This window comes from Podarcis cretensis, assembly GCF_951804945.1.
Source record: "Podarcis cretensis genome assembly, chromosome: 12".
Taxonomy (NCBI): domain Eukaryota; kingdom Metazoa; phylum Chordata; class Lepidosauria; order Squamata; family Lacertidae; genus Podarcis; species Podarcis cretensis.
This window is the reverse complement of record NC_137181.1, coordinates 46,727,288-46,752,462: the sequence shown is the minus strand read 5'-3', so window position 1 is coordinate 46,752,462 and position 25,175 is coordinate 46,727,288. Positions and strand designations below refer to the sequence as shown.

General features: G+C 43.2%; 1 protein-coding gene across 1 annotated transcript in view; it reads left to right on the top strand.

Moving 5' to 3' along the window:
• Window positions 1-24,696, top strand: part of CAPN7 (calpain 7) — a 40,515-nt gene extending 15,819 nt beyond the window's left edge. Inside the window, exons 8-21 of the mRNA XM_079947265.1 lie at window positions 649-734; window positions 3,261-3,354; window positions 4,593-4,739; window positions 5,500-5,606; window positions 9,268-9,388; window positions 9,652-9,796; window positions 14,075-14,174; window positions 16,014-16,149; window positions 18,122-18,197; window positions 19,919-20,064; window positions 21,785-21,847; window positions 22,908-23,038; window positions 23,918-24,001; window positions 24,097-24,696. Of these exons, the coding sequence (XP_079803391.1) occupies window positions 649-734; window positions 3,261-3,354; window positions 4,593-4,739; window positions 5,500-5,606; window positions 9,268-9,388; window positions 9,652-9,796; window positions 14,075-14,174; window positions 16,014-16,149; window positions 18,122-18,197; window positions 19,919-20,064; window positions 21,785-21,847; window positions 22,908-23,038; window positions 23,918-24,001; window positions 24,097-24,241 (1,581 nt within the window). The 3' untranslated portion in view covers window positions 24,242-24,696. The remainder of the gene's footprint in view (window positions 1-648; window positions 735-3,260; window positions 3,355-4,592; window positions 4,740-5,499; window positions 5,607-9,267; window positions 9,389-9,651; window positions 9,797-14,074; window positions 14,175-16,013; window positions 16,150-18,121; window positions 18,198-19,918; window positions 20,065-21,784; window positions 21,848-22,907; window positions 23,039-23,917; window positions 24,002-24,096) is intronic.
• The last annotated feature ends 479 nt before the right edge of the window (window positions 24,697-25,175 follow it).

Below are 25,175 nucleotides of genomic sequence, written 5' to 3'. Positions count from 1 at the left end.
TTACAGTTTCAAGCATATTTATTTATTTGCCTTGAATTGACTCAGTTCTTCCCCCACATTTTCGATCAGTTGAGAGATCTAATTTATTGTTGGGTCACCCCCCCCCCATATCCTCTTTACATTGGCCTGCTTGTCAGTGGCACTTCATTTTTTATATATTTTATTTATGATTTTCAGTTTTATACATTTCAGGAATTTTACAATCATTTTAACATTTCAAAATTTGACTTCCTTCCCCCTCTTTCCACGGTTCCTTAAATTTATTTTTAATATTTTCTGCATATCCAAATTAACTTAATTTGCTCATTTATTCATGTACTTTAAATATATACTCTTATAAAACTGCAGGTTTTTACAATGATCCTGCCAATGTTTTTATCTGTTTGCAATTTATAAGTAAATATTCAATAAACCACTTCCATTCTTTTATTAAAAAAAATTGTTATCTTGATTTCTTATTTTTCCAGTAAGTTTTACCATTTCTGCATATTCCATAAGTTTTTGTATCCATTCTTCTTTTGCTGGGACTTCTTCTTTTCATTTTTGGGCAAATGACATTCTTGCCACTGTAGTCGCATATATGAATAAATTTCTATACAGTTTGGGTAGTTCCGGCACTCCTTGACCCTTGACTCTTTCTGTCCTCAGACAATCGTGTCAGATTGTTCCTTCGTAGCTTCTCTTGCTATCAGTGCGGCATACGAAAGACGATACAACAAGAAGCTGATTACCAGGTATGCTCTGTTCTGGCAGATGATCTGCAAAGTTTTTGTTTCCAGTTTATTCTAATTTTCTGGAAAGAACTTGGCAGCCTCACTATCTGTGTGCTTTATGGCCATTTTTATATATATATATATATATTTAGTTTTTCAAATTATAATTTTACAATCACATATCCAACATACAACATAAAAACAAGATTCCAAAGAATCTCCTGGACATCCCTCCTCCCTCCTTGTGGGTCCTATTCTTAATCATTTCCTCCTGCATCTTTTATAACAATCCAAATCTTTTACATCTCCATTATATCCAAAATTCACCACTAAACTACAAGTGTTACTGCAATCCTACTAACGATTTTAACTGTTTACAATGATTTTTAAGGCAAATTATAAATTTCCATTCCTTATTAAAAATTTTGGTCCTGATTTCTGATTCTTCTGGTCATTTTGGCCATTTTAACGTGCTCCGGAAACCTGCAGCCAGAGTCCTGACCGGTAACTTCAACTTGGTCAATGAAGTTCAACACTACCTTTTTGGCCCATGATACCCAGGCTAGATCTAGACACATAAAAGAAGCGTTTTGGTTAAACGCGTTGTAAACTTTCTATGAAAAATCAGGTTGGCAAAAATGGAACTCCACATTGCCATCTGGTGTCTCAGAGTTATAAAGCACAAACAGTGCGTATAAAGCGCTTTTTCTTTGCCAGTGTAGCTGAGTCCCCAGTCTCCCAAGCGCTCCTGTCTACCTTCTCATTTCCTGCCCTTCACAGAAAGCCTCCCTCCCTCTTCTGGGCCTTTATGGTGTGTTTGAATCAAGATGGCTGGTTTCAAGATGGTTGCTGCATCTTCCACACCTGTTGTGTTCCGATATCTCCCACTTTCAGTCCATGTATTTATAGGCACTCTGAAATCATAAATCCTCAGTTGTGAGAGGCATGGGGAATGCATTCGGGGAGGGACCATAGCTCAGCTGTGGGACGTGGGTGGCGCTGTGGTCTAAACCACTGAGCCTCTTGGGCTTGCCAGTCAGAAGGTCGGTGGTTTGAATCCCTGCGACAGTGAGCTCCCATCGCTCTGTCCTAGCTCCTGCCAACTAGCAGTTTGAAAGCACGCCAGTGCAAGTAGATAAATAGGTACCACTGTGGCGAGAAGGTAAACAGCATTTCTGTGCGATTTGGCTTATGTCAGTGTTGTTTGTAGCCTTCTCACCACCTCAAGGGGGACGCTCCTGCCCGTGGGGTGGGGTCCTGACCATCTGCTCCAAAGTCTGGCTGGGATGGCACTGCTGATGTCACAATACTATTGTGATGTAGTTTAGTCTGCTACCAGGCAGGATGACAACAAATGCAAGGTTGCCGCTAGAAACAGGAGCCCAGTGCTTTGTGTCTATCCTTCCCAATATCTAGGGAAATCAGTGCATGACTATATCATTCACCAGTTCTCCATTCACTCCACCCAAAGTTTTGCCATGGCAAGGAAGTTGCTGGCCACATGATTCACTGGGGAGAAGGAAGCTTAGTTGTGTCAGTATGATAGGAACGACTGGGCTGTTCATGACATGATCTAAATAAGTTGCACCACTGCATGGCATAAGTGGTGAGGTTATAATAGTTATATACTCTGTACTATTTCTTTAATTTTATTTATTTATTTATCCCTACAACCGAGTGAGCTCCCGTTGCTCTGTCCCAGCTCCTGCCAACCTAGCAGTTCGAAAGCACGCCAGCACATGTAGATAAATAGGTACCACTGCAGCAGGAAGGTAAATGGCATTTCTGTACGCTCAGGTTTCCGTCACAGTGTCCCGTTGCTCCAGAAACGGTTTAGTCCTGCTGGCCACATGACCCAGAAAGCTGTCTGCAGACAAACGCCGGCTCCCTTGGTCTGAAAGCGAGATGAGCGCCGCAACCCCATGGTCGCCTTTGACTGGAATTAACCGTCTGGGGGTCGTTTACTTTTTACCTATAGCTCAGCTGTAGAGCATCTTACATGCAAAAAGTTCCAGGTTCAATCCCTGACATGTCTACCCTAATAATTTGTGTTTGCTGCAATTTTGCACCATTGTGGTCGCTGGTGTCCTTCACTGTTTGGGACTTTCAGTTCTCTATACAGTGGTACCTCAGGTTACATACGCTTCAGGTTACATACGCTTCAGGTTACAGACTCCGCTAACCCAGAAATAGTGCTTCAGGTTAAGAACTTTGCTTCAGGATGAGAACAGAAATCGTGCTCCGGAGGTGCGGCAGCAGCGGGAGGCCCCATTAGCTAAAGTGGTGCTTCAGGTTAAGAACAGTTTCAGGTTAAGTACGGACCTCCAGAATGAATTAAGTACTTAACCTGAGGCACCACTGTATAACTGAGAACCTTTCCCTCTTAGGTGTGCATTTAACACCAAATAGCATACAATACCACTCTTTCCTAATCTTTAAGTTGACAACACAGGATTGAAATAGACTTGGCATAGTCCACAACATGCACACAGAATATATTCTAATATTTCCCCTGGTCTCTTTCCTTCCCCCCCCCCTTCAAAACAGCATTATTTATCCGCAGAATAAAAAAGGAGAGCCGGAATATAATCCATGTGGAAAATACATGGTTAAGCTGCATATCAATGGGGTCCCTCGGAAGGTAAGGTCATGATTGTTTGCTTGTTAGGTCGATGGTTAGAATTTTATGTAATTATACCCTATTAAGTTGTTGACTGAACACATGGGGGTCTCCACAAGGATGAATATACCACAGAAACAAGACCTTGCCCCCACCCAACACACACAGTTCACAGCTTTTGCAGGGGACAACAATATTGGCAGGTGTCTGCTAGCATTTGTATTGCCTTTGCATTGTAAATGTATTTCAAAAAGAATAAATGGTATTGGGGAAAGGAGGTGGCAGGTGGGAGTTGGCTGGTTATTCTGTTAGTTGTTTCCTTGACCGAGAACGTGAGTGTGTGCTGATTTCAGGCAGACACTGTCCGGAGGCGTTTGTGAGGACAAGCAATCTGTGGATTAATACCTTACGCACTGCCATGAAGGAGTTTTGGAAACAAAAAGGACTAAAGCCTCTCTTGGGCTCAAGGGAGAGAAACACATTGTGTTCATTAATATAAGTACACAGTCGTATCTTGGAAGCTGAACAGAATCCGTTCTGGAAGTCCGTTCAACTTCCAAGAGCCAGTGTAGTGTAGTGGTTAAGAGCGGTAGTCTCGTAATCTGGTGAACCGGGTTCGCGTCCCTGCTCCTCCACATGCAGCTGCTGGGTGACCTTGGGCCAGTCACACTTCTCTGAAGTCTCTCAGCCCCACTCACCTCACAGAGTGTTTGTTGTGGGGGAGGAAGGGAAAGGAGAATGTTAGCTTCTTTGAGACTCTTTAAAGGGAGTGAAAGGCGGGATATCAAATCCAAACTCTTCTTCTTCAAAATGTTTGGAAACAAAGCGCGGCTTCTGATTGGCTGCAGGAAGCTCCTGCAGCCAATCAGAAGCCCCGTCAGACATTCAGCTTCCAAAAGAAAGTTCAAAAATCAGAACAGTCACTTCCGGGTTTCGATCATTCAGGGGCCAAAACATCCAAGTTCCAAGGTATGACTATATTAATGATATTGTTCAAGTGTTGGCAACCTGACAAGCAAAGATTTATCTTCAAGTCTTGTGTAAGGTGTCTTTTTTATCACAAATAGCTAACAGTGCCCCCATGTACCCCACATCTCATATTTTAATCAACACATTGTCAGAACGCTTGGCTAGAGCCAATGTATATTCTTTGTTCTCTGAGCCTGATTCTTCTGCGTGACTTAATTCCACGTGAAGCTGCCGCAACTGTCTTATTTGTGCTTTTGGTTTGATCTCTCTCTCTGTCCTGTTTTGCCCAGGTGATAATCGATGACTTCCTACCAGTAGACCACAGCGGAGAACTTCTCTGCTCTTACTCCAACAACAAAAGCGAACTCTGGGTTTCCTTGATAGAGAAGGCTTACATGAAGGTTATGGGAGGTTATGATTTTCCAGGATCAAATTCTGTGAGTAGCGATCTGTTCTTGGCAAGGAGTAAATGTCTGTTCAGGCAGATCTTCCCATTATGAAGAGCTCTTCCATTAATCCCAAGTAGAGAATGTAAAATAGACGGATGCCATCATAAACAAAATACGATCTCTGCTTTTTGTTCATTGTAGCATGTGCGCTTTTTTCCAGCACTGCAAATAATCTCTGTAGGAGTAAGTTATATTTGAGTTGGCCTTATTTGGGGAATGTTCTTGGCAAATGCAAGTTTAGCACGACTGAAGTCTAGTATGGGGCTTTATGGATGAAATTCGGGGGGGGGGGGAGATGCATTTGGGTACCACAACTTGGTCTCCAGTTTCTGAGGCTTTGGCCCTTATTGATATCACCTTTTCAGCTTCATCTCTGTGATGATGGAGGGAAGAAACCATTATATTGTGGCCAAAGGTAAGGAGGAAAGAAGCTGAGTCAGCCGGTGCAGTTGTGTCTCCTCTGAATCTGAAAATTTCTGATGGCTGCTGCAAAATCCATGGCGTTTTCAACAGATCACTTTGCAAGCTGCTTTTCTGTGAATTAGCCTTCTGTTACCTCCTGAAAAGTTTTGCGTAGTCCAGCACCAAAAGGAAATGAAAACTGGAAGTTTCAGAACTGGAACCATACTTTTAATTAAACTTCTTGCTTTTCAAAAATAGCAATCCCCCCCCCCCCCATGGATGGCTTTTTCACAGTCCTGGGTTATACTGTTGTTTTTGTTACCGAGGAAATCTGCTTTTATTTCAGAATATTGATCTCCATGCATTGACGGGCTGGATACCCGAAAGGATTGCCATGCACTCAGGCAACCAATCTTTTGACAAAGACAGTTCCTTCAGGATGCTTTACCAAAGGTAACTTACGGCTGATATATTTATATTTTTAAGAGGCTTTGGTGTTATAAGCAGAATAGTTCCATTGTATTTTTACACTTGCTAGTGCCATTGCTAGCAAATACTGATGAGCAATTGATGAAGGTATGGTCTTTATCTATAGCGAGAGAGACCAATGTTGAAAATGGCACTTTGGTGGTACAGTGGGGCCTCGCAAGATGAAATTAATCCGTTCCGTGAGTCTCTTCGTATTGCGAAGCACGGCTATTAGCGGCTTAGCGGCTTTAAGAAAAAGGAAACAAACTCGCAAGAACTCGCAAGACGTTTCGTCTTGCGAAGCAAGCCCATAGGGAAATTCGTCTTGCGGAACGACTCAAAAAACGGAAAACTCTTTCGTCTTGCACGTTTTTCGTCTTGCGAGGCATTCGTCTTGCGAGGTACCACTGTAGTGTGTTTCAGTCCTCTGTTAAACTTTAAAAAGAAATACGCCAATTGGCCAAAAATATTGACAAGCTTTTGGCTGAATTCTGCATTTCTTTGGACTTAAGGCAGAAGTAGAAATATTTTTCAAAGGGGCATGAAGTAAAAGCTGTGGCATGTTTGGTGTTTGAGCTTTTGCTGTTTCAGATGCTGCAGCTAAATATGGAGGACTTCAGCATAGGTTTGGAATCTGGTTTAATTAGAAATACTTTTTTATATAATAATTTTAATATTTTTTCAATTACAGTAATCTAATAATAGCCTCAGGGACGCAGGTGGCGCTGTGGGTTAAAGCCTCAGTGCCTAGGACTTGCCGATCGAAAGGTCGGCGGTTCGAATCCCTGCGGCGGGGTGCGCTCCTGCTGCTCGGTCCCAGCGCCTGCCAACCTAGCAGTTCGAAAGCACCTCCGGGTGCAAGTAGATAAATAGGGACCGCTTACCAGCGGGAAGGTAAACGGCGTTTCCGTGTGCGGCTCTGGCTCGCCAGAGCAGCGATGTCACACTGGCCACGTGACCCAGAAGTGTCTCCGGACAGCGCTGGCCCCTGGCCTCTTAAGTGAGATGGGCGCACAACCCCAGAGTCTGTCAAGACTGGCCCGTACGGGCAGGGGTACCTTTACCTTTACCTTTAATAATAGCCTCATTAGAACAATGCCAAATTATAATACAATTCCTAATACAAATCATTCAAATTCCAAATTATATAATTTACCTGGCCCCCCCAATGGACTAGAATTGATTATTTTGATAATTTTCTTTGTTTCTGCGTTCCAAAATCTTACTGATTTCAATTACATTCCCATCATAGTAGTAATCCCTTATACAACAGCTGCTATATTTGTAACTTCTATTCATGTTGACGCATTGAGTAGTTTATAAAACTACAAGTGAAGATCTCATACTGTATCATTGTTCTTCCTATGTGTGACATTTGTTCTGTCCATGATGTTTCTTCCTGTCCATGTATGTCAATTTTTTCCCGGTTGTTGCTGCAATCTGTCGTGCCTTGAGCGGAGCTGATATCCCAGTGTTGTTCCAGAAATTTCTCCCTCACCCAGTCCCATGCTCTTTGTTTTTGCAACCTTTCACAATAGCTGCAAAAGTCACTCTATCCTAGTCAGTGACCTGTTTTCGCCATTTCCACCCCCAGCTTTGGAAGAAGAAGGATTTGTTATCTTGCCAGTGCACTTGGCAAGTTTCCAGATTGCTTTCATTCCTCAGTTCAGCTGACGATAAATAGCACATACCTTCCAGATTCCATACTCGCAAAATGATAATTAGTCCAATTATCGTTAGTCCAAACAGTCCAATTAAATTTCTCCTTTCCTCAATCCCGGGCTTCTCTGTTTAATTAGAAATACTAGGAACTAAAGTTTTGTGGTATTAGCTCGGTGGTAGTCAAGTGCTGTTGGACTTCAATCAGGGTGGATTTGATTTAAATCAAATCGATTTAAATCACGATTTAAATCACTAGTCAGTAAGACTTGATTTAAATCATATTTTTTTTTACAGACAGATTCTTGCATATTTACAACCAGATTCAGGTTTCATTTTTGGAATAATAAATTTTCAGAATAGTTTTTACAGTTAGATCAAAAATTACTGATTTGGTTATACTATTAGAAATACATAGACAGATAATTGTGAAATTATTGTGAGGTTTAATAAGTTAACTGTTTATATTTGGACAACTTTTCTGATGTACTTTGATGGAAGGAGAAAAATAAACATTTCCTCAATAACAATTTAAACAATTCATTTAACTAAAACAATAACATTATAGCATCCATGTTTGTTAACTGATGTGGTTAAACAATTTTTAAAAAAACAACAACTTAAGACTGAGTTTTAGCACACATGAAAAACTTAAAATAAATCCTTATTTCCTGATGAATAGCCTTTGGACTATAATGTAACTTAATAGAAAACTATCTTTAGAAAGATTTTTCCTCGAAAAGCATTTTATTTTAAAAATCCGATTTAATTTTTAAAAAATCTGGTATTATTATTATTATTATTATTATTATTATTATTATTATTTTAAAATCTCATCAGCTCCAACCATGGTGGAAGATAATGGGAGTTGGTTTCCACCAGCTACGGGAAGAGAGGAGGGGAGTTATTTTAGTTCTAGCTACAACTTAAAATGAGGCTGCATTTTAAATTGCATTTTAACCTGTGTTTTAAATTGTTTTTTTTTCTTTTTTCTTATGTTTTTACTGAAATTTTATTGGTGTTAGCCACCCTGAGCCCAGCTCTGGCCAGGGAGGGCGGGGAATAAATAAAATTAATAATAATAATAATAACAACAACAACAACAACGACTCCTGAAATAGTTCTTCGAGATTTCTTATCTGTCTTCCACCCCTGTGCCGCAACCTTTGAGAGGCATCAATTTATGCCACCGCTTCGTTAAGGTTTCCAGGATGACATCTGCCTTTCTTTTCTTCAAAAGGATCTTGTTGTTGTTTAGTCGTTTAGTTGTGTCCAACTCTTCGTGACCCCATGGACCAGAGCACGCCAGGCCCTCCTGTCTTCCACTGCCTCCTGCAGTTTGGTCAAACTCATGCTGGTAGCTTTGAGAACACTATCCAACCATCTTGTCCTCTGTCGTCCCCTTCTCCTTGTGCCCTCCATCTTTCCCAACATCAGGGTCTTTTCCAGGGAGTCTTCTTTTCTCATGAGGTGGCCAAAGTATTGGAGCCTCAGCTTCAGGATCTGTCCTTCCAGTGAGCACTCAGGGCTGATTTCCTTCAGAATGGATAGGTTTGATCTTCTTGCAGTCCGTGGGACTCTCAAGAGTCTCCTCCAGCACCATAATTCAAAAGCAACAATTCTTCGGTAATCAGCCTTCTTTATGGTCCAGCTTTCACTTCCATACATCACCACTGGGAAAACCATAGCTTTCACTATGCGGACCTTTGTCGGCAAGGTGATGTCTCTGCTTTTTAAGATGCTGACTAGGTTTGTCATTGCTTTTCCCCCAAGAAGCAGGCGTCTTTTAATTTTGTGGCTGCTGTCACCATCTGCAGTGATCATGGAGTCCAAGAAAGTAAAATCTCTCACTGCCTCCATTTCTTCCCCTTCTATTTGCCTATCTATTTCAAATGGATAAGGATAGACTAATAAGAAGTATCAGTGGTTCTGTTACTCCATCTGTAAGCAAACTCTGAAAGTAAACTTTCTTCTTCTTTGTGGCCAGATTTCGCAAAGGGGACGTGCTCATTACAACGGCAACGGGAGTGATGACTGAGGAGGAAGGAGAAAGGTGGGGTTTAGTACCAACCCATGCTTACGCTGTTTTGGATATCAGAGAATACAAGGTACTTGTGAGAATAAATGCTTCAGAACTTTTGGCAATACCTTTTTTAAACTGGCAGGTTTTTATATTTTAAAAATCTTGCGTCCTCTTGTGCTGCTTAAAAACTAAAGAATAGGAAACCATCGAACATCTTTCCCAAATCAGCTTTATCCAGATTGTTTTAAGACTTTCAGCTCATTTGATTTCCTGTATTCATTGGGGGTGCAGGGTGGTACACCCTAATGGAAAATGCCACATATTCCTTTTTTTCTTTTCTTCGTTGAGGGTCTTCGATTCCTCCAGCTGAAAAATCCCTGGAGCCACCTCCGCTGGAAGGGAAGATACAGTGAAAATGATATGAAGAACTGGACCCCGGAACTTCAGAAATACTTGAATTTCGATCCCAGAACGGCCCAGAAAATAGACAACGGTAAAGGAGCGAAACACTTGGAGGTTTGAGCAAGCAAGATTTTAAATGGCTCATTTGCCCCAGAATCTCCCCAGTGGAACTGGACTGGAGCTTGGGGGAGTAGGGTTGGGGGAGTAGGGGGGTGGCCTTATTTTCACAGCTCCTAGAAGGATCAGGTCCAAGGTCAAAGACCTTGACAGGATCTTTTAGCTTTTACAGTCGTACCTTGGAAGTCGAACGCCTTGCCAGTTTTGACTCCCGCAGTTCGCAAATCCGGAAGTGAGAGTTTCGGTTTTCGAACTATTTTTGGAAGCTGAACGTCCAACGGGGCTTCTGCGGCTTCTGATTTTTGAAAAAAAAATTTAGAGGAAGGGATCTAATCCTTGTCTTCCCTGCCACGGTCTCCCTGCCATTGCTTGTCTGGCCAGCTTCGCCCATCACTCTGGCTCCCCTCACTAGGACTGGACGATATATTGATATATCATCCCAAACTGGTTTGAAGTCCACATTGTGATACTGGTTTCATCATTTTTGACCTGGCAATATATTGCAAATCACAGTGTGTATATGTGTGTGTGCTATGCAAAAATCGCAATGTGGGGGGTAACTGTGAAGCCAGCAGGTGCCTCTACGGCAGGCATAGGCAAACTCGGCCCTCCAGATTTTTGAAACTACAATTCCCATCATCCCTGACCACTGATCCTTTTAGCTAGGGATGATGGGAGTTGTAGTCCCAAAACATCTGGAGGGCCGAGTTTGCCTATGCCTGCTCTACATACTGTATTTTTCACTCTATAAGACGCACTTTTCCCCTCCTAAAAAGTAAGGGGAAATGTGTGTGCATCTTATGGAGCGAATGCAGGATGCGCAGCTATCGCTGAAGCCAGAAGAGCAAGAGGGATCGGTGCGCACCGATCCCTCTTGCTCTCTTGGCTTCAGAGATAGCCACGCAAAGCCTCTTGAGCACATCCGGAGCGCTCCTGCCTCTTCACTCATGAGGCTTTACGTTGCTTTCTTGTTTTCCTCCTCTAAAAACTAGGTGCGTCTTATGGTCGGGTGCATCTTACAGAGCGAAAAATACGGTAGCTCCATCCTTATTTCAGACATTGTGATATATAAGTATATTGTGATGTTTATGTGGTGATATATCATAGTGTTGAAAACCAGGTATCGCCCAGCTTTACTCCCCTACTTCTCTGACAGTACCAGGTGGCCCTAGCAGTCCCTGAAACAATATTATTATTATTATTATTATTGGCTCCAGACAGTCATTTTACCGTATTTTTTGCACCATAACACTCACTTTTTTCCTCCTAGAAAGTAAGGGGAAATGTCTGTGCGTGTTATGGAGTGAATGCCTGCGGGTGGCGGGGGGGATCTGCTGCAGTCGTGAGCAGAGGATCCATGGTTTCCCTTCCTTCCCTCCTCCATGGTTACAAAGCATGGATCCACATGGATCCTCAGGATTTTTGCATTGGGCTACTCCAAACTCACTGTCAGATCACATGTCTGTGGCCACAGCATGAACCACAAAAATCATATATCCACTATTTCGTTTAGAATATATTTTTTTCTTGTTTTCCTCCTCTAAAAACTATGTGCGTGTTATGGTCTGGTGCGTGTTATAGAGCGAAAAATACGGTACTTTCTCGGAATGCTTCTGGAGGTAAGTGGGACCCAGAGACATTTTGGAGAATTAACAGTAGCTAATGTTTGGATTTTCACCCTATTACTGTGGCAGCACTGCTCTTGCGGGGATTGCCAGCCATCTTGGCCCTGTCATTTAGCGGGGCTCAGGGCCTATGAGCCCACCAACCTGTGCCCTGTGATCCGGCCCTAGCAGTGTCCCTATGTAGTCAAAACAGCACCACATACACACGAGGAAGGTATTAGTAGGCTGGGGGGAAACCCACGATTTGCAGAAGTACAGAGGCCTGTGTTCAGTAGGCACAGAATGCAGAATTTCAATGGAACGGCTTACAGTTTTGAAGAATATTCTTCCGCTATGAATGGTCCCTGTCACCATTAAGAAAAAGAATTTTCGCCTGCTGTTATAATTGTTCTCTCTGTGAAATGGATGTTTTATATTTATGAAAAAATAACATGGTTGTGACCAAGTTGCAACAATTAAGGCTGCACAGAAAAAAGCATTTTGGTTCCCGAAATTCATTCTGATTGTGCAGATAAAATATAACTGATCAAATTCTACAGGGCATGGTAATAGTGTGTGAAAACAGTCCAGCTCCCAGGCAGGCACCTCTAGATGGTGGAGATGTCTGGCACTATCCTGGCTCCCAGGCATCTTCACTTGGTTGCAAATGGCCAATTGCCAGGTGCAAAATGTGCCTGGCGCCTGGCTAATTTCGAACACTGCTATAGGCACATATTAGATTTTGATTATTGCTGCCAGTGCTTTTTTTCTTTAGAAACGTTTAGGGGTACTCTCATTTTGACTCCAAAAAATCACCATTTTACAGTTCAAATCAGGAAAATAAATACAGTAAATGGACAAAACTACAAAGATTCACCAAATGTTTAGGGATATGCGTCCCCCCAGAAAAAAAGCACTGATTGCTGCTATCATCCCCGTCTGCAACAACCCTGGTTACTCAATTCAGAGCTAACGCTGATCAGACGTTAACTGTTGGCTTTCCTTTCTCTGTGGGATTTAAACGCCGATTTGAGGAGGGAGCCGGTGGCGACATATCAAGGTTAGCTCACTGCGTTGCTGCCTATTAATGCCACACCGGCTAACGGGGTTTATTCTTACACATGCTGAGTGTGTTGAGGGGCCTTTGAAACCCCCCCCCCAGGCAGAGCCTTTTGCTCTAGGACTGAGCTGCGTCGACTGAAACGCACAAAGCAGCTCCAGCAGCTGCTCCTCCAGCGTCCAGGCTTGCCCTTGACTGAGCTGCCAAGGTCGGCGGAGGCGCTTCTTGCACACACACTGCTTCTGCCACCCTGAAGCCATCTAGCTGTTTCCTAGCACCCGAAGCCACCATCATTCTGGGGCAGCTTGTGACTTCACAATCGGCTGTGTGCACATCTGCAGCTTGGCTGCAAAGGGAGAGAGGTCTGCTGTGGGCCTTTCTGGAAGCTCAGGGTTAGGATGAGCAAAGAAAGAGGAAGATAATAAACCACAAGATTATTACCAAGTGGAGGGGGGGGAGCGGAAGCAGCAGCAGCAGCAGCAGCAACAACAAAAGCCTGGCTTTGCTTGCTCCCATTTTCTGATCAGAGGTTTGATATGTTGAAATGGCTTGGGTCCTTTTAGACTCTGGACTTGGTGGTCTTTCAGCCTGTGGTGTTTGGTGGTCAGCCGTTCTGCTGAGTAGGTCCCTAGATCTCTGCCTCCAAGTCTTGCCCTGATGGTGACGCTGCCACTTCTCAGTGCAAGGAGCTAAGCAGAGACTGTTCCGCTTATTGCAGGGTGCAGGGAGAGGATGATTAAAGGGACAGAGACCGAGGTCAGCCCAGTTCAACAGCTGGCAATCAATCCTATTCAGTAACCACATAACACCAGTCCTGAAAGACCTACACTGGCTCCCAGTACGTTTTCGAGCAGAATTCAGAGTGTTGGTGCTGAACTGTAAAGCCCTAAAAGGCCTTGGCCTAGTATACCTGAAGGAACATCTCCACTCGCATCGTTCTGCCCGGACACTGAGCTCCAGCACTAAGGGCCTTTTGGCAGTTACCTCACTGCAATAGGTGTGCTTACAGGGAACCAGGTAGAGGGCCTTTTCGGTAGTGGTGCCTGTCCTGTGGAACGCCCTCCCATCAGATGTCAAAGACATAAACAACTATTTGACTTTTAGAAAATATCTGAAAGCAGCCCTTCTTTGGAGAAGTTTTTAATGTTTGATATTTTATCACTTTTATTATTAATAATAATATTATATGGGAGCCACACAGTCATACCTTGGTTTTCAAACAGCTTAGTTCTCGAACGTTTTGGCTCCTGAACACCGCAAACCTGGAAATGAGTGTTCTGGCTTGTGAACTATTTTTGGAAGCCAAAAGGTCTGAAAGGCCTTCTGTGGCTTCCAATGGGCTGCAGGAGGTTCCGAGGTCAGCCCAGTTCAACAGCTGGCAATCAATCCTATTCAGTAACCACATAACACCGGTCCTGAAAGACCTGCACTGGCTCCCAGTATATTTCCGAGCACAATCGAACGGACTTCTGGCACGGATTCCGTTTGACTTCTAAGTTACGACTGTATTATCATTGACATTATGTTAAATGGCTTTTTGAGGAAAATAGAGCGTGTTTTTTGACCTAGATCTTTTCCTTTCTTTTAGGGATTTTCTGGATTGCCTGGGAAGATCTGTGCAAGTATTACGATGTTATATACTTGAGCTGGAACCCAAGTCTTTTTAAAGAATCAACATGCATTCACAGGTTTGTCCAACGGAAAAGGTTGCAAGTTGCAAGTTTACTTCTTTACAGCTGTCCTGGACTAATCCCTACCCCCAACTTCCCTTGTGAGGGAATGTTACGGTATTTGAGGCTTTCTAATTTAGAAAAACGGTAAGAGGGACGTGGTGAAGATGCATAAAATTATGCCCTGGTATGGACGCAGGTGGCTATGGTCTAAACCACTGAGCCTCTTGGGCTTGCTGATCAGAAGGTCGGCGGTTCGAATCCCCTCAACGGGGTGAGCTCCCATTGCTCGGTCCCCCAGTTTGAAAGCACGTCAAAGTGCAAGTAGATAAATAGGTACTGCTCCGGCGGGAAGGTAAACGGCGTTTCCGTGCGCTGCTCTAGTTCGCCAGAAGTGGCTTAGTCATGCCAGCCACATGACCTGGAAGCTGTACACCGGCTCCCTTGGCCAATAAAGCGAGATGAGTGCCACAACCCCAGAATCATCCTTGACTGGACCTAACAGTCAGGCATCCCTTTACCTTTATCTTTATGGAAAAAGTAGACAGGAGAAAAACTACTTCATGAAACTAGAATCCAGGGCCATCCAAAGAAGCTGCAAGATAGGAGAACCCAGAAGAAAGCATTTCCATATAAAATTATTTTTTATTATGGAGGTACAACTTGGGCATTGTAGCTGAAATGTTTGGGAGCAATCAGCATGCAGGATTGGAATATTCTGGCACGTCACGCCGCATTTCCGCTTGAGCATTCGTAAGTTTCAAAATTGCACTTAAACAGCTGTTTGCTTTGTTCCTTGGAAGGATCACGCCAAATAATATTTCGTCCTTCCTGTTGAGATCACTTCTAGCATAAAAGGAGTGATAGCCAAAATATATCCTCTTAAAGGGTAATCACATTTTGTATGTATGAATTGCAGTTCCTATAAACGTAACAGTGACCTGTGTGAGAGAGGAAGTTTGTGTTTATCTCTTATGTTTTGGGTTTGTTTGTTTTTTGCTGTTTGATGCTCAAGTTATTTTATACACACACACACACACACACACACACATATAATTTTCTGTTTTACAATTTAGAATATTCATTTAAAGTTAAAGGTATAGGGACCCCTGACTATTAGGTCCAGTTGTGGCCGACTCTGGGGTTGTGGTGCTCATCTCTCTTTATTGGCCGAGGGAGCCAGCGTACAGCTTCCGGGTCATGTGGCCAGCATGACTAAGCCGCTTCTGGCGAACCAGAGCAGTGCACGGAAACGCCATTTACCTTCCTGCCGGAGCAGTACCTATTTATCTACTTACACGTTGACATGCTTTCGAACTGCTAGGTTGGCAGGAGCAAGGACCAAGCAACGGGAGCTCACTAAATGAAGAATATTCATTTAGACAGCCTTAAAATATCAATGACTTCCCTTCTTCTCTTTCCATGGTTAATTTTGCATAACATAAATCGCTGCATTATTACTTCCATCAAAACTTATTTACATTGTTGAATTTATCTTAATGCTGCCAACATTTTCAAGCGTACACAATTTTCCCTCGTATATTCAGTAAATGTATTCCAGTTCTTCTTGTTCTCTTTTTCTATATGTTAAATCTGCAAGCTAAGCATATTCCATCAGTTTAAGTTGCCATTCTTCTTTGGTTGGGACCTCGCTCATTTTCCATTTTTAAGCTAACAAAACACGGGCTGCAGTAGTGGCATACATCAATAACTTTTTTGACACCTGGGAATTTCCATCTGGATTATCCCCAAGAAAAAGGACTCTGGTTTTTTTTGGGGGGAAGGTGCTTTTAAAACTTTTTTTTCCCAATTCATTATAAATTATTTATAATAAAATATTTTCTTTTTCTTTTTTAGTACCTGGGATGCAAAGCAGGGCCCTGTGAAAGATGCATACAGCCTAGCTAACAACCCACAGTACAAACTGGAGGTTCAGTGCCCACAAGGTGGGGCTGCAGTTTGGATCCTGCTCAGCAGACACATTACGGACAAGGTACCCTTCGCATGGGGACGCAGGTGGCGCTGTGGTCTAAATCACAGAGCCTAGAGCTTGCTGATCAGAAGGTCGGTGGTTCGAATCCCCACGACGGGGTGAGCTCCCATTGCTCGGTCCCTGCTCCTGCCCGCCTAGCAGTTCAAAAGCATACCAGTGCAAGTAGATAAATAAGTACCGCTCTGGCGGGAAGGTAAATGGCGTTTCTGTGCACTGCTCTGGTTCTCCAGAAGCAGCTTAGTCATGCTGGCCACATGACCCGGAAGCTGTATGCCGGCTCCCTCGGCCAATAAAGTGAGATGAGCACCACAACCCCAGAGTCGGCCACAACTGGACCTAATAGTCAGGGATCCCTATACCTTTAACTTTAAATGAATAAAGGCCCTTTACCTTTACCATTGGCATGAATGTTTGAACCCTGGTATGAATGAGGGACCAGGCTCTGAAATGCCAACGCTTCTCTCGGTATTTGAGCTAGCAAGAGGAGGATAAAAGCCACCCATTATTTCAAATAAAATGCAAACCCACACGAGTGTGATTCCCTTATCGGGCCAAGCAGAATGTTACGAAACAGCGTATGAGTTTTCGGGTCTCCCAGAATTCTTTCATCACAGCAGGTGTCAAAAACACAAGGCAGGGAAAATTGGAAATCTACTTGCTGTTTTGTAACATTTTGACTGGCCCTATTCCTAATGTGGATTTGGATTTGTTGTTGTCGGCCAACACAATTACCTTTTTAACTTTCGTCAAGCATATTTCATAGAACCTTTCTTGCAAGCTGCTTAGAGGTTTTGGTACAACTACCTCATTTTTCCGTGCATAAGACTAGGTTTTTCCCCTTAAAAATAATGTCAAAAATTAGGGGGTGTCTTATACACGGATACATCCCCCCATTTTCTTAAATCTGACTCCCCCAAAATAGGGGGCATCTTATACATGAGGACGTCTTATAGACGGGAAAATACGGTAAGTGGTACAGTCGTACCTTGGTTTTTGAATGCCTTGGTATGTGTACGTTTTGGTTCCTGAACGCCAAAAGCCCAGAAGTAGGTGTAAACATTTGTAAACATTTTCTGGAAGCCGAACATCCTGCAGCCAATCGGAAGCCGCGCCTTGGTTTTCAAACCGTTTTGGGAGTCATATGGACTCCCGGAAAGGATTAAGTTCAAGAACCAAGGTACCACTGTATAGATTTTGTAAGAGATAGGTCACGTTTGCGTTAACTAGAGCAGTGTGCTCGGCACCAGATCTCGCAACCAAACTGCTGGCACATGTACAGATGCATCTGTACCTCCAAAACTGTGTACTAGAGTGCATTGTTAGTGTGCTAAAGTTTTTGCAGAGGGAAATGCAACTAAAGGGCTCCTGTGAGTCTTTCACCCACGCAAGAGCTGCCACCTGTGTCTCTGTGTGACCCACTGCCATTAAACCTCCCCCGTTCCAGTCAGCCTCTACCAGATTCGGGGGTCAGTTCCTTTTGGAGCTGACCATTTTTACCCTTGCATTCTCTTAAACCCTGTTATGTGCAAGTGTGAATTGTGCTGCTCAGAAACTGAAGGTCTGTTGAGTCATGTCAGAATGAGCGAGAGAGAGAACCTCCCCAGTCAGAGGCAGTCTACCTGAGGGAAGGGGGGGCGGTTGATTGGTTGGTTTTAATCTCATTCTCATTGTGTATTTTGTTTTTATGCTGTGAACCAGCCTGAGATCTGCCAGGTGAAGGGTGGTATAGACATGTAATAAACAGAAACAGAATGTAGGTGGGTGGGTGGGTGACTAAGGCTAACCAACGAAAATAACAGATGAATAATAAGAATAATACATAAATGATGACCTAGTGATCGATGGGGTTAATATTGGGTTATTTTATTTGATTTTATATATTCTGATCTTTTTTGTGAACCGCCCTGAGACCTCCGGGTATAGGGCGGTATATAAATTCAATTAATAATAGTTTTGGTCTTTGCTTTCGCAGGATGACTTTGCTCACAACCGGGAGTTCATCACAATGGTGGTATACAAAACAGATGGGAAAAAGGTTTACTATCCTGGTAGGTTTGTTAATAACCCTCCTTTTCCAGCTCCACCCTACAACCTATGAATACAAAGCTTCCAAAATAATATTAAAAGATTTCCTTTTTCAAGGGGGACATATGATTGAGAAGCTTGTTGCCTGCCGAAGCAGGGTGTATGTAACCCTTTCTCTGACTTTTATTGACCGAATTCTGTGGGTGTCTCATTTGACAGCCTGAGAAGGGTCCAGCGACTCTGCAACTGACCACTAAATTAGGTCTTGTTGCTGTCCAGCTGTGCCTCTTCTTGTTTCTGACATCTGTTACTTTGCCATTAGCATCCTCTAGAAATGTTAAATTCTACATAAAGAATCTTCATCTTCTCCAAGGATGGGGAACCTGAGGCCCTCCAGATGGGAGGGACGCAAGTGGCACTGTGGGTTAAACCACAGAGCATAGGACTTGCCAGTCAGAAGGTCGGCCGTTTGAATCCCCACGATGGGTGAGCTCCCATTGCTCGGTCCTTGCTCCTGCCCACCTAGCAGTTCGAAAGCCCATCAAAGTGCAAGTAGATAAATAGGTACCACTCCGGCGGGAAGGTAAACAGCGTTTCCGTGCGCTGCTCTGGTTCGCCAGAAGCGGCTTAGTCATGCTGGCCACATGACCTGGAAGCTGTACGCTGGCTCCCTCGGCCAATAAAGCGAGATGAGCACCGCAACCCCAGAGTCGGCCACAATTGGACCTAATGGTCAGGGGTCCCTTTACCTTTACCTTTACCTTTACCTTTACCTAAAGAATCTCCTTCTTCTCCAAGGATGGGTAACCTTAGGCCCTCTAGATCTTTTATTTTTCCTACATCTTACGTCCCCCCATGATGACTGAAGGTGATGGGAGTCCATTCAGCCCGGACACTGAGGTCCAGCTCTGAGGGCCTTCTGGCGGTTCCCTCCCTTGCAAGAAGTGAGGTTGCAGGGAACCAGGCAGAGGGCCTTCTATGTGGTGGCACCCGCCCTGTGGAACACCCTCCCATCGGATGTCAAGGAAATAAACAACTATCAAACTTTTAGAAGACATCTGAAGGCGGGCCTGTTTAGGGAATTTTTATATATTTTATGTTTTACCATGTTTTTATTATTCTGTTGGTAGCTGCCCAGAGTGGCTGGGGCAGGTTATAAAAAAAATATACATTTTAAAAAACATCTAGAGAGCCAAAAAATTCCTATCCGTTTTAAAAATGCATATATCAAACCTAAATCTATAAACCTCTTCCATTTTTTTATGGGTGGCTTATACAATTCTTTAATAATAATAATAATAATAATAATAATAATAATAATAATAATAATATAATATTCTTTTTCCATATTGAAAGTTACATTTGTTACTCAGCAGTTATATTCCAATTCAACAAAACTAGTGACTTCCCGCTTACCCAACATCAATGTTTATAACCCAAATTACAATTGCATTTTAAGGTTCCGTCTTACCAAATGTCATTCTCTCCAACATGTTTCTTAATCTATTTCTTACACTTCAAACCCTGCTGTGATCTCCGCATATGGGAAATAACTTTTGAAATAGACTAGAAAGGTCTTCATGAAAGGATTCTAAATTTGTGTCTCTTATCAGTGCCGTCACTTTCGCCGCCTCGGCATATTCCAAGATCAGCCGTTCTTCCTTTCAGGGTGTCCTCTCCTTCCATTTCTGTGCGTGGAGAATCCTCGCCACTGTCGTCACGTGCATAAATCTTTCCTTTTCAGCCGACCCTCCTCCGTATATCGATGGGATTCGAATCAACAGCCCCCACTATCTCACCAAGATCAAGCTGACTTCTCCGGGAACCCATACGTTTACTCTGGTGGTTTCTCAGTACGAAAAGCAGAACACGATTCACTACACGCTCAGGGTATGTGTTTATAGGCAGCCTTGGGAAAGAAGTATTTTAAGACGCTGGTCATCCCCACCATCAACTCTTTTCAGAGTCGGGCAGGGCAGCGGGAGTCGGCTCCGAGGCAATTCTTTCTACAGGGGAGCAGGCAAGTGGTTATTTTTAGCCCAGTTTACGGGGATTATATGGTAGAGCGGTTTTTGTTTCATTCAAAATGGCGGGAACGCGACAAACATGTTAAACTGCTTTAATGAAAAGGCATCTCATTCCTTTTAATAATGGGGTCCTTTGAATGATGGTCATTGGCGGAGGCACAGAGGAAATCTCATTGCTGTGATGACAGCTGCCAAATACAGTGGTACCTCAGGTTACATGCGCTTCAGGTTACAGACTCTGCTAACCCAGAAATAGTGCTTCAGGTTAAGAACTTTGCTTCAGGTTGAGAACAGAAATCGTGCTCCGGTGGCGCAGCAGCAGCAGGAGGCCCCATTAGCTAAAGTGGTGCTTCAGGTTAAGAACAGTTTCAGGTTAAGTACGGACCTCCGGAACGAATTAAGTACTTAACCCGAGGTACCACTGTACAGTCATACCTTGGAACTTGAATGCCTTGCGGATCAAATGTTTTGGCTCCCTCGCATATTGGACACGTTGTATAATTACATTTCTCTTAAAAGGGCTCACATTAGGGCTGGGCGATATCTGGTTTTCAACATCAAGATATATCACCAGCTAAACATTGTGATATATCACGATGTCTGAAATAAGGATGGAGCTATGTAGAGGCATTGGCTGGCTTCACAGTTGTTCCTGCTGTTGAATGGTTTCTTTAAATGTAAAGGTTCATCATTGTTCCACCTAATGTGTATGTCTTTAAGGGGCCAGAGCAAGGGCCAGAGCAAGATAACGAGACCCAGCTTTACAGCTGTGAAACATAGCAGGTGCTGCTGAGTTGCATTGATTAAGGTGTGTCAGCATTTGCATGTAGTATATAAGGAGCAGCACCTAGCTCTCCCATTACCCTGGGGGTTGGGTTGATGGTTGGGTCTGGTTTGTTGTTAATGTATTTAGTGTATAAGGAGTTTTTGTTTTTTGTAATTAAAACCTTGTTTAAGTTATTTTTGAGTCCCTTTCTTTCTAATGCATGGTCACCCCAGCAAGCTCTCTGCAGCGCTACCATACTGCGAAATAGCCAACACCTGCATCTTGATTTTTGCCGGCACCTGCTCTGGTGATTCACTGCCCCCTGCAAGAGGCGGGGGAGAGCTGAGCCAGCAAAGTTAACAGGAGCTGCAGGAATCAAGAGAAGCATTGGCTGGCTTCATGGTTCCTCCCACATTGTGATTTTTGCATAACACACACACCATGATTTGTGATATCTCGGCAGGTCAAAAATTATAAAACTGGTATCACAATATGGGATTCAAACCGATTTTGGACGATATATCACCCAGCCCTACTTCACACCTTGCAAAAATCTGCATTTACGTGTGTGGGTTTTTCTGTAAGAGAAAACAAACCAATTAGGTTCTGCTAAGAACGTAAGGAGACATCGCTGGATCATCCCAATGGCTCATCTTGTTCTCACAGTGACCAACCAGATTCCTGTGGGAAACCAGAACAGGAGCCCTAGAGCATCTTGGCCTTGTGCGTTTCCCTAGCCGTTGTCCGCTGCTTCTTTTTAATTTCACAGCGTGTGGATCGTCCTGTGTGAATCTTTTCCATTTCTTTGTCAACTCAGGTGTATTCAGTGTGCAAGTTTAACTTCTGCAAGATCCCGACGCCGTATACCATATCCAAACGGGTAAGAAAGAATTGCAATCTGTTGGGTAGATCGAAATAAGATCTACAAGTTCCTCGCTATATCCTTGCTGGGTTTAACCCTTGGCTGTGTGACAGAAAAACCAAAATTGTGCTAAACGCTCATTGTAGTGAGCCTATTTAGTGATGTATTTACTTACTGTATTTTTCGCTCCATAAGGCGCACCGGACCATAAGGCACACCTAGTTTTTAGAAGGGGAAATCAAGAAAAAAAATATTATGTCCGCTTCTCCCAGAACTTCTCAGGGCTGCCGCTCACTGTCTTGGCTTCCTCTTTAGCCGTGCACAACCTCTCTGGCCGGGAGAGGCTGCGCGCAGCTATGGCAATTCCCCCGCCTCCGCAAAAGCCCACAGGAGCCATGCACCCTTTAAGGAGCGTGCGGCTCCTGCGGGCTTTTCTACGAGGAGGGAGAAGGGACTGACTGGCCGCGTCAGTCCCTTCTCCCTACTGGGGAAAAGCCCGCAAGAGCCATGCGAAGCTTGTGTGTGGCTCTTGGGGGGGTTTTCCTGCCTGCCTCCCCCCCTGCATTCGCTCCATAAGACGCACACACATTTCCCCTTACTTTTTAGGAGGGGGAAAGTGCATCTTATGTAGCGAAAAATATGGCAAATGCAGTTATAACCAAACCAACTCAAATGGCTCTAAGGCATATAGCTCCCCTTTTTGAAACATATTAAATGTGCTTCCTGCCACCTGTTGATCCTGGGCAGCCCCCATCTTAAAAGAATATAAGCCGTTGGCAAGAAATGTGTGCCTAAAAGGAACTTGACACTTCAGTCTGAATCCTGCAACAAAGGAAGACTTTTGTAGGAACATTTTCTCATTTTCCATAAAAGGACATAGCAATTAAGTCAAGGAGCCAGTGTAAAACCTTTGCCTTGTTCCAGTGTAAGCTTGAGCAACTTTGAGATTGAAGTTCTAGTAAAGCGTTGGAAGTCAACCAGAAGGGAAGTTAAATGGGAACTAGGATTAATTAATCATTTGTTTTTGTTCTCAATAGTATGTGCTGCTTAAGAACCTCTTGAACTTTCTTTTGCTTAGGTAAATGGGCAGTGGAAAGGCCAAAGCGCTGGCGGGTGTGGGAATTTCAGAGAAACCGCCAAGAACAATCCTATTTACCAGTTCCAGTTGGACAAGGCCGGCCCCCTCCTCATTGAGCTACGAGGACCAAGGTTTGTGCATGTTTGGAGGAGTGGAGCCGCAAAGTTAGTGCAGTGCAACGCAAACATGGTTTGTTGGCCAAACTCAATCATTTGTCCAGGTTATAAACTCCATTTGTTTTTGTTCCATTATGGGGAATCTAACTAGTAAATTGCTGCTATTAAAATAAAATAATAATAATAATAATAATAATAATAATAATAATAATAATAATAATGATAATATGTATACCACCCTTCATCCAAAGATCTTAGGGTGGTTCACAGCATGAAAATACAGAATAAAACGAGAGTACATAATCAAAACAAAACAATAACCCCCCCTCCCACACACACATTTGAAAGGACACACGTTTCAGAAAATTCCTTCTTTTAATTACTTGTTCTAAGGATGCTGAGTTATGGTGCTTAGTTCCAAATCCTATACAGTGGTACCTCGGGTTACAGACGCTTCAGGTTACAGACTCTGCTAACCCAGAAATCGTACCTCGGGTTAAGAACTTTGCTTCAGGATGGGAACAGAAATTGTGCGGCGGCAGTGGCAGGAGGCCCCATTAGCTAAAGTGATGCTTCAGGTTAAGAACAGTTTCAGGTTAAGAACAGACCTCTGGAACAAATTAAGAACTTAACCCAAGGTACCACTGTAAATACCCTTGCCCAGTGCTTTTTTTCTCCCCTAAAAAAATGTTTAGTGGTACTTTCATTTTGACTCAAGAAAATCACCATTTTGTAGTTCAAATTGGGAAAAATAAATACAGTAAATGGACAAAAGTACAAAGATCCACAAAATGTTTAGGGGTATGCGTCCCCCCCCCCCAAAAAAAAGCACTGCCCTTGCCAAAGATCCCTGTGTCTAAAAGGCAATCACAACCTCCAATCTGCTTTTTGCAGGCAGTACAGTGTTGGCTTTGAAGTGGTGACAGTCTCTGCAGTGGGAGAGCAAGGCTTTCAGAAGAAAAACAGCGGCGATTACAGGTAACGCCTTGTCTGGCGATACATCTTTCTGGATTTGCATCGTGCTAGATCTCGTCCTAAGTTTGCCCCTTTTTTTCTCTTTTCTCCCTCCCAAGGTGTGGGTTTTGCTACTTGGAACTCGAATGTGTCCCTGCTGGCATTTACAATATTATCCCAAGCACTTTCCTCCCTCAGCAGGAAGGACCTTTCTTTTTGGACTTTAATAGCGTTACCCCTCTTAAGACATCGCAGCTGCAATGAAGTCACCCATCTCTATGATTGAGACTCTTTAAACGCTGGAGGGCAATCGAAAGAACCTACGTCAGGGGGGAGAAAATGTTTACATGGGCTGTGCAAAACAAATCTGGACTTTCTCAAAGGGAATTGCACCCTAAAGTTGGAGCGGGTAACCAATGCTGTGGATTGATTTCGAACACCTGCAAGTTTCTACCACGTATGCACTTTTATAAGGTCAGATGTTCGTTGTCTATAGGGATCTCTTAAAGCAGAGCGGAAACCAGGTCTCCTCTCTTAGCCTAGAAGTGGCCAGCTGGAGGGCAGGCCAAGGGAATTGCTTGTTTGTCTAAAATGTCCTTGCTTTTTGCATGGCTTGGCTTCTAAGAATATTTTCATCACGTTTGGGCTTTAAAATGTATTGTCTCCCACCAACTCCCCTCCTTACAGCTTTGGTTTTTCCAAATACACCGATGAACAAGCTCAGGTCGTATCTGTCTTGAATCAGAGATGGCTGTACATGTTGAAATACTTCCTTGGCATTTTGCTGCAAGGGTGAGAACCTGTGGCCCTCCAGATGTTTTGGAACTAATAATGATAATATATTATTATTATTATTATTATTATTATTATTATTATTATTATCATCATCATCCTGCCATGAGGACTGGGAGCAACCCCTGCCTGAAATAGCTGTTGGTAGAGCTAACCCTCGCTTTAGCTCAGGGTGGATAAAAATCCATTATTTTATTTTTTTTAATCAGACTTTTAAAATAAAATGCTTTTGGAGGAAAAATATTTCTAAAGATAGTTTTCTATTTAAGTTACATTATAGTCCAAAGGCTATTCATCAGGAAATAAGGATTTAAGTTTTTCATGTGTGTTAAACTCAGTCTAAGTTTTTTTTTTTATAAAAAAAATTGTTTAACCACATCAGTTAACAAATATGGATACATATGCT